General features: G+C 35.4%; 1 protein-coding gene across 1 annotated transcript; it reads left to right on the plus strand.

Moving 5' to 3' along the window:
* Positions 1-7,898: 7,898 nt before the first annotated feature.
* Positions 7,899-8,840, plus strand: LOC145049813 (uncharacterized). The gene is made up of 2 exons (XM_078998169.1): positions 7,899-8,141; positions 8,217-8,840. The coding sequence occupies exons 1-2, from the start codon at positions 7,899-7,901 to the stop codon at positions 8,838-8,840; spliced, it is 867 nt and encodes a 288-aa protein (XP_078854295.1).
* Positions 8,841-9,536: the final 696 nt, after the last annotated feature.

Consider the following 9,536-nt stretch of genomic DNA (forward strand, 5'->3'; position numbering starts at 1 on the left):
CAAAACATTTGTTAAACTGAATATTTATCGTCAAGCTTTCTTTGACTTGTAGATTTTAACTGAAAGGCATGTTAAACGATAAATATAGGCACAATTTAATATTATCTTCATTATGAACATCGTTTTCTTCCGGAAATTTAATTTTAAAATAAATATAATTAGCAGTACATATTTATTATGATTTCATTTAAACATTAATCATACTTTAACATTTTAGTGAAACCATTAATTTTGTAGCCTAAAAATATAATAAGTTTGCGCTAATTACATAATTTCATGTTGAAAGGCTAAACCATGAATACGGTATACTCAACCTGGAATAATTACAATGTCAAATGATGAAAGATATTCTCAAAATTTCAGTACCGGGGAAGAATCCTGAGATGATTGGACAAAATCTTTTTATATTTCAGTAGCGGAGCGTAAGCAAGAAAGAATGGCTCCCCTGTAAGTTTCATAATCATTAATGATAGTCAAAACATTAATGATGGTCAAAACATCTTCATGTTAAAGACATTAACTTTTAATATGTGCAATTTTCAGTTGTCAACTCTATTATGGGCTCATTGTAGTTTTATGGGTTAATGTTTTGTTTTAGACTTAATTTGCTCAGGCAATATCATCTACCCGCCACATGTGTGCATCAGGGTTGCCAATTTCACCAGTCAATAAATCCAAACCACACTTTTTCTGGTATCTGGACCATGGTCATGAAACACAATGAACATGAACCTTTGTTATACAAGAGGCCAACTTGAACTTAATATCGGGATACACCAAGTAGTTCGATTGATTAAAAAAGCCTAAGTACAAAACATCTACTGGATAAGTTTTATACATGCCTTTGCTGATTAAACTAGCGGATATGGTGTTCTTTGTTTGTTGGGTGGATTAATCTTTGTTTAGAACCCGTTTGATTTTCTATCAGCGTATTTGTATGAGTATAAATATATATATGAAATGTGTGTCTGTATGTTTACGTGTATCAATGTATGTATATGAATTTGAATACCACAAGATTTATCCTATAAACATATTTCATATCGCTCAAACTTTTCTTATGAGACATGCAAGCACACGTTTTATAAAGGAACAACATCTCAAATGTATTAACCTTTCAATACTTTCCCGTATTAGAAAATGTCACTTCAGCTTTTGTAGCTGGAAGAATTTTCACATCTACTGAGACATTGAATAGGCACAATAAGTCATAAAAAATATATTATTTATACGATGTTTTTTAAACAAAATGGTGTTTTTATTATAAAAACAAAGCTAGTGGGAGGCTACAATTGCATTTAGTTGAGGCAATATTTTCCAGGGTCGATAGATCAGATTAACCAACAAAACAATTCATTTATTCTATCCCTAATACTTAACCCTGTGGCTATATCTACATTATTCACAACATGGCTATCAACGTAGAGGCGACAGGCGACTTCATCTTGTTATGATTTATCTTATTTTAGGAGATCCCAAATGGTATAACCTTAAAAACACATCAATGATGTACACACAAGTAATAGGGATGTCCCTCCACCACTGACAAAAAATCACACTTATCTCAATGACTTTAAGGTAGTCCAGAAATAAATGTGTGACTCAAATTCAATGCAAGCCGCCATGGGGTGGAAATAGGTGATTGCAAAGGGATCCCAATTCTATGGACTATGGAGGTTCAATCTAGTGTATATGACCAAGCCTAACATGCAAGGTCCTATGGTGAATATAAGTAGTGGAGTTCGTCGATATGATTCAAGAGTTTGATCTTATCACTACAGTTCGACAGTTGCGAGGTGACTTCGTAGTCATATCTACATTATCCACAACAGGCCATCAGATGAGAGGTTGATCTTGTTATGCTTGATCTTATTACCGAAGAACCCCCATGGTATAACCACAAAAACAAATCAATGGACACACTAGTAATAGGGATTCCCCTCCAAAACCTAACACAAAATCCTCAATGACTTAAGGGCAGTCTAGAAATAAGTGTGATTTAAATTCATTGCTAGCAGCACAAAAGGTGGATATAGGTGATTGCAAAGGGATCCCAATTCTATGGAGGTTCAATCTAGTGTATAGATGACCAAGCCTAACACGAAAAGTTAAGATGTTTGCCTTGGAAGGTGCAATGGAGGACGCCGAGATATTGCCATGATGCCATCCTTGATTTCAAGCCATCTTGACCATTTGTTTTTGATAGAAAACATGGAAAGAAAGTCCAAATTCAAATAGTTAAACAAATTCAAATAATTAAGATCGGTCTGAAAATTAATGATATTGCCCCAAATGCCGCTTTTACAAGCCATCATTCTATCTCTCTCCATCGTGCCGTTACATATTTTTTCCAGATAGACCATTGGTCAGCATAGAATCGTCACCACCATTTTCCCAATAAAGCGAGATTAAATGATATGCCAATGTTGAAACCACATTTTTCCTTGGTATGTAAAATATTTTCCCTAGAAATACAAGTAACTTTCTTATTGTCATCCGAACCAACCCAAAAGAGTTTATAACAGGATGCTCTCAATCTTTTGATGACCCCATTTGCCACCTTGAAAAGAGAGAACAAGTAGGTTCCAAGGCTACCATAAACACTAATACATAAGGTTAATCAACCTCCAAAAGTCATTTGTCGGGCTTCCCGCAAAAACTATTTAGAAGGAGAATTTTCAACAATATATAGTTTTCCAAGATGATATTCTCGTGATTTTCACACCCATTGGGACACCATGATAGGAGAAACGAAAAAACCGATGGCGCAAGCAAACCAAGTACAGAGGTTTTGAACCTCCAAGTTAGTAACACGAGTTAGCATGAATTTACCTTTAGCCAGGTTCACTTTGAGGCTAGACACAACAAAGAAACAACTCACACTAGTGGAAAAATGATCTATGGCCACATGTTTTGGAAACATGGTTGTCACGTATTTGGCTAATTGTGTCATTGAAGGTCATTAATCCAATTCCGATAATGTTTTAGTTACATATTAACTAAAAAATTTCACCATTGCAAGCTATGTTAACAAATTTTTCATTGTTTTATATAAAAAATATGACAAATACTAACAATAGTCACGTTAGATCATTGTGACTGTAAATATTTAATTATGATATTTAAAAAAAACATGTGATAATAAGTGTTTTATGATAACAGTTTAATTTCATATGTACATTTAAAATTACTGATTTTGAATATAAAAGAATAACATGTGACTGTAAGTATTTTATTATGAAATTTAAATAAATAAATATATAAAACACATAATTAAAAGTATTTTATAGTGACAGTTTTTATTTTTATGTGTGCTCAAAAGTGTGATTGTTGAAAAATCAAACTAATATTTAAAGGAAGTTCTATTTTTTCTATTTTTTTTTCTATCCTTTCAAATATTATGTTTTTAACCACCCAAATTCATGAAAATATTGAAAGCCTCCAAACTTCCCAAAAGTTCAAAGCTTTCCCCTTCCTTTTGGCTTTCCCTCATAATCGCCCTAACACACCCTAATCGGCGGGTCTGTTTTTGCTTCTCCCTAGAACGAAACGAATGTCAACGATTCCACACACTACCTCTGACGTTCCCCTACACCACTTCTGACGCTAACCCATATACAAGTCGTCTCCAACCTATGATGCTCCCTATATGCGATTAAAATCTCGAGCAATATTGCCGTCAACAGCACTAACACCAACACCTCCATCATACCACCGTTATTCTCTGCCTCCACTATGCCTCTACCATGCTACCTCTCATTACCTGATCCTTTCCTCTCTTCTATGATAGATTCTTTAGTCGCCTACAAACTTCTCTACCGTGCTCCTTCGAATCTCTCTAGCGCTTCATGGGGGCTGCCTCCGCTCCACCTCCCATATGTTACCCCCACTCTGCATGCCCTATGTATCTACCCAACTTCGTTATCTCTCTCTAGCTACCAAATACAGTTAAGTGCCAGGTACACATCTCTTATCTTCTTCCAATTTTGCTTCTTCTTTTACAATTTTGTAATGTACCTTGAAATCTGTTTATGTGGTATTAATATCTAGGGCTTTTGGAAAAAAAAAAATAAGAGAAATGTTGTTTTTAGAGCCAACAAGGTGAAACAATATTATCCAGGTACAAATCTCTCTTCTCCTTCCAATTTTACCTCAAGCAGTCTATCTGCAAATGTTCAGTTAAAAGTGTTGTCCGACCAAAGAAACACATCCATCACAGCCTCTGCAAATTTTAATCATCACCTCTAGTTCCCAAACAAATCCTAGCCCTACTTCGTTTTTTAGATCAGATATTACATTGAGCACGATTCCACTCCAGGTAACTTGTCCTTGATTTTCACCCGTAAGCCCTAATTTAAATGAAACCATGATTGAGCTTGGAATTTCTATTGATGGTGTTAAACATATTCTTTCATTTGCAACTCAAGCTTCTAGTGGATTTGTTCATAATGATTTGGTAGAACTAAAAAGATGACTACGGTAGTGTTTGTTTTTTTTTTTTTCTGCAGATCTGCATAGCTTCTTCTGTCTACGCCGTGCAGATCACACGCAGACATTAGTCTTCACAGACTGTTTGTTTTTTTGAAGACTGCAGACCTAAAAATGTATGCGTGCCCTCTTTTTGGTGCAGATGTGGACCAACGTCTTCTAACATCTTCATACATCTTCTAGCCTAAAAAAACATATATATCTTTACTTTTTTAAGTTTTTTTTTTTAATTTATAATTTTAGTAACTTTATTAATGATAAACAATTTGAAAAAAAAATTACAAAACTTAAAAAAAAACGTTCGACGATACAAACACTACTAGAAAAATAGCCTTTTACGACGCTCATTGTGCGTCGTAAAACGCTCAGACGACGCGCAAATGTGTGTTAAGAAAGGCCCTGTCATAAAGAGAGATGATGCGCTTTTGCGCATCGTCTATAGACGACGCGCATTTACGACGCGCATTTATGACATGCATTTATGACGCGCGGTTATGACACGCAATGCGTATCAAGGAAGGCCTTGTCATAAAGGAAGACGACACGAATTTGCATGTCGTAACCTTAGGATGCGCGTGTTTATGACACACAATGCGTATCAAGGAAGCCCCTGTCAAGAAATGTCATGTCATAAATTAAGACGACACACATTATTGCGTATCTTAATTTTAAATGTTCTAAAAAAATAAATTTATATATTTATTAATTTTTTAATTAAATATGCATTTAGTGTCTCATAATAGAAATAAAATATCATATACAAAAAATACAATTCATTGCATAAAATTTAATGTCATACAATTCTATTTCTTACAATATCTAAATTTGCATCTAATCTACTCTGTACATCAAATTCCAACTACGTAAAGTTGCATCTTGCCTTTCATAATTCTTTAAGACTAATGCTCCAAGCAGCTGATTATAAGGATAAGTAGTTGTACATTGGCCCATCTCACTCAAGAATGACATAGCCAAATTCAACTCCAAGTCTTTACTGCATCTTGCTGATAATGCTGCAAGATTTGAATCAAGTGGCTTCATATTCCTTTCTTCCATCAACTTTACCTGATGTACAACATACACAGAAACAAAAAAAACGTTGTAGAGGAAGGGGTAATTTGGTAAAATGTGAGGGGTATCCTCTGCAAAACAAAACAAAAAATATCCATTGTAAGATTTGCTCTTTAGTATCCTCTGCAAAACAAAAGAAAAAATATATATCATAAAATGAAATTTTTTATAGTTTTATATTATAATTATGCCTAGAGTATTGGATACCTGAAAAACCATTTGATGCTCTTCATGGATGTTTAAATCATTCCTAAACTTACTAATACTTCGTTGCTTCCCATAATAATCCAATGCACACATCACTCTACACCGAAAGCAAGCATTTTACAAAGTTTATAATCCCCAAAATACAATCAACCACTATACTTTTGTGTTTCCTTTGCATGAAATTTACAGGAGCTTCAGGTTTCCAATCGAGTAAAGTAGCTTTTCCCCATGTATCCTTCATGCATAGATATGACATCAGTAATAAAATCTAACCATGGTTAACCGATATCACTTCACTCGTGATCTAACCATGAATCATGGTTAAATTTTTATGCCACAACAGCTTCAACTTCAACTTCCTCCTCCACATCTGTTTCTGCAGCCGATATCAATGAAACTGATTGGATCTTCCCAACATGCTCAAGCCTCATTAATACAACAAAGGAGAAAAAAGTAATGTAATAAGCCAAACATTAAAACCAAACATTAATATAAGAGATGGGAAATCTTTTACCTGAATATAACTAGCACCAAGCAAACCACCATTTCCAAGCTGGAATTGAGTCTGATGCAATGTGACTAAAAAAACACAAATCACTCTCAAATTTTACTTACCCCATTCACTTTCACATAACACCAACCAACCTACTAAGTTTCTCATTATCTGTAAAATAAATGTGAGTACTGAGTACATTACTATAACGGGTAAAGAAATGCAAAAACTTAAATAGATTTCATTGCCCATATTTATAAACTTGAAACAGTTTTTTACCTTGAGAACGTGGGAGAAACCTGATTGGTAAACGGAATAGCGTGCTATCTCACAAAGATCACATGAACTTAACTTCCAGACCTGTATTCCTCCACCAAGGGTCCCTTTGTGAGATGGATTTGGAAGGGGTCATAAGTAGATGTATCCAAAAGATTGCGTTAACATATTATTGGAATCACTTCCACAATATTTTTAACTACATCTAATTTTTACTTAGAAAAACAATCCATACTCAAATTCCTCAAGATAGAAAGTATGCATATACAAACAAACATCAAGGCAAAGAGTGAGTAACTTGGAGTTGATTGTATAACAGATGCAATATTGCAATTCTAAGGCAAAGCCCAAACTATAAATCCTTTAACAAGGAACAAAAACAACATTCTTAAGTTGCTGGTGGCTTAAGCTTATTATTAGAAACAAGAAACGACAACATGATACCTGTAGTAAAAATTCAACACCCTTGGCTTATGTATTTTCTACATAAAAGAGTACGACAGTGAAATCTACAACAATATTATATGAATCTAAAACTTCACACTACCAACACTTTGCTCCAAAATTGTGATCTAACAACATTCTAACTACAAAAATACTTCACAATAACAAGACAAAAACAAACCAAAAAAGAAGGTGGTGCATATGCATTACATCAAAACATTGATACCTTTATAAAAAATGGCCTCATTTCCTCCTGTTCTTGCTTTTAGTAACTCTCACCATCCTTCTTCCAAATTTATCACCACCACCAGACCCTAACAAAAAGCTTCCCCCACCAACATTGAACTCTACACTAGATGATTGGAAAGGATTCTGAGGTAGCACTTGGTTTGGCTGGCCACCAAACTGGAAAGGAGCCGCCGCTTGTGGTGGGGCCGGGGTGGCTGAACCGAACATGAACCCTGGTGATGCGGCCACAAGAGTCGCTTGACCAAATGGTAAAACAGAAACAAGACTTGGACTAGGAGTTTGCATAGAATCCTCTGCCATGCTGTCTTCCATACCCATCTGATCATTATTATTATTATTATTATTATTATTATTATTATTATTATTATTATTATTATTATGATTATTATCATTATTTGTTGAAAATTATGAAGTTATTTAGGAAAGTTTTTATCTCTTATTTTCTATTTTAGATAAGATTGTCTTTGATTTGATATCTTTCAATTAGTGTATTTGTAATCCCTAATTAAGTGTAGCTCTATAGTATAGCCGACCCTAATTTTTCCCGGTATATATTCCTTGTATACTCTTCTTTTGAATACACAAAAAAAACTGAGATTGTTTTTCATCTCAAAACACGCTCTCAATTTCTACATGGTATCAGAGCTTACTCTGACCTAAAGTATTCATGATGACTAATTTATCTCCAAAATCTTCTAAATCCAGTCATCATACAATCACACCTGTACCAGGAAATCCTGATACATCCCCTCCAACGAGTCACAAACTCAATGGTCAAAATTTGTTCCAGTGGTCTCAGTCTGTATTCATGTTTATATGTGGTCGTGACAAAGATGGCCATCTCACTGGAGAAACTGTGGCTCCTGACTCAAAGGATCCAAAGTTTAGAACTTGGAGGACCAATGATCATCTGGTCATGTCCTGGCTAATTAACTCCATGACAACCGAAGTTGGAGAAAATTTTCTGCTTTCCAAAATTGCACAGTAGATCTTGGAGGCAGCCAAAGAAACCTACTCTAGCACTGAAAACTCCTCTGAATTGTTCGAACTCGAGACAAAGTTGTACGACCTACGTCGAGGTGATCTCTCTATTACTCAATACTTCCATCTTCTTTCCCGAATTTGGCTTCAGTTAGATTTATTCAAGATTTACCCATGGAAATGTGCTGATGATGCCACCACTTATCGCACCGTGGTGAATCAAAAGAGAACTATCAGATTTCTACTTGGTCTCAACAAAGACTTAGATGGTGTTCGAAGCCGTGTCATGAGAATACACCCCTTACCAACTCCTCGTGAGGCCTTCTCTACAAATCGTCAAAAAGAAAGTCACAAGAAACTTATCATGCCCGAATCCAATACTTATACCACTGAGGGATCTGCTCTTTTCACAAACATGTCTACTCATAATGGGAAGTCCCAAAAGGCTCAAGGTCGTCCCTGGTGTGAACACTGCAAGGTCCACAGTCACTGGAAATCTATTTGCTGGAAACTCCATGGAAAGCCAGCGGATTGGAAACCCTCGAATAGTCGTTTCAATAAAGAAAATCGGGCAAATCTTGATGCTGGTCCAGAACCATATAATAATGAAATCCAAACTATCAAGAACTAGTTGGAAACATTGACAAAGATGATGCAGAACAGCACAACTTCTGAAGCAAACACCTCTGGTACTTCTGATCAATCTACTAGCTTATTGGTTCATAAAGGTAAAATCATCTATGCTCTTCATACCTCCTTTGGGAATGGTAGTACTACCTGGATATTAGACTAAGGGGCTTCTAATCATATGACATCTGATAAAAGTCTTTTCTCATGTCTTCAACCTCAATAGTCTCGTGTTCGAATTGCTGATGGTTCCTTCTCTCCTGTAGAAGGAATTGGATCTATTACATTGTCTAATAATATCACTCTTCAATCAGTTTTGTTTGTACCAAAATTGGATTGCAATTTACTTTCCATAAGTAAACTTACTCGAGATTTGAAATGTATAATTCGTTTTTCTGCCGACTGGTGTGATTTTCAGGTGGCGGGATCGGGGAAGGTGATTGGCATTGCTAAGCAAAGCAAAGGATTATACTTGCTTCAAGAAACCCCTAACTGTGGCTTCAAGTCTAGCACAAATTCTGCTTTCGTCTCTAATTCAACATCTTTTTCCGTGTCTTCCACACAAAATAAAGCCATGTTATGGCACTTCCGCCTAGGTCATCCCAATTTTATGTACTTAGCCAAGTTGTTTCCTGAGTTATTTTCAAATAAAAAGCCACAGTTTTATCGATGTGAGATTTGTCAATTTGCTAAACATACT

This window comes from Lactuca serriola, chromosome 5, assembly GCF_051521515.1.
Source record: "Lactuca serriola cultivar US96UC23 chromosome 5, Lser_US96UC23_V15, whole genome shotgun sequence".
In the NCBI taxonomy this organism is placed as follows: domain Eukaryota; kingdom Viridiplantae; phylum Streptophyta; class Magnoliopsida; order Asterales; family Asteraceae; genus Lactuca; species Lactuca serriola.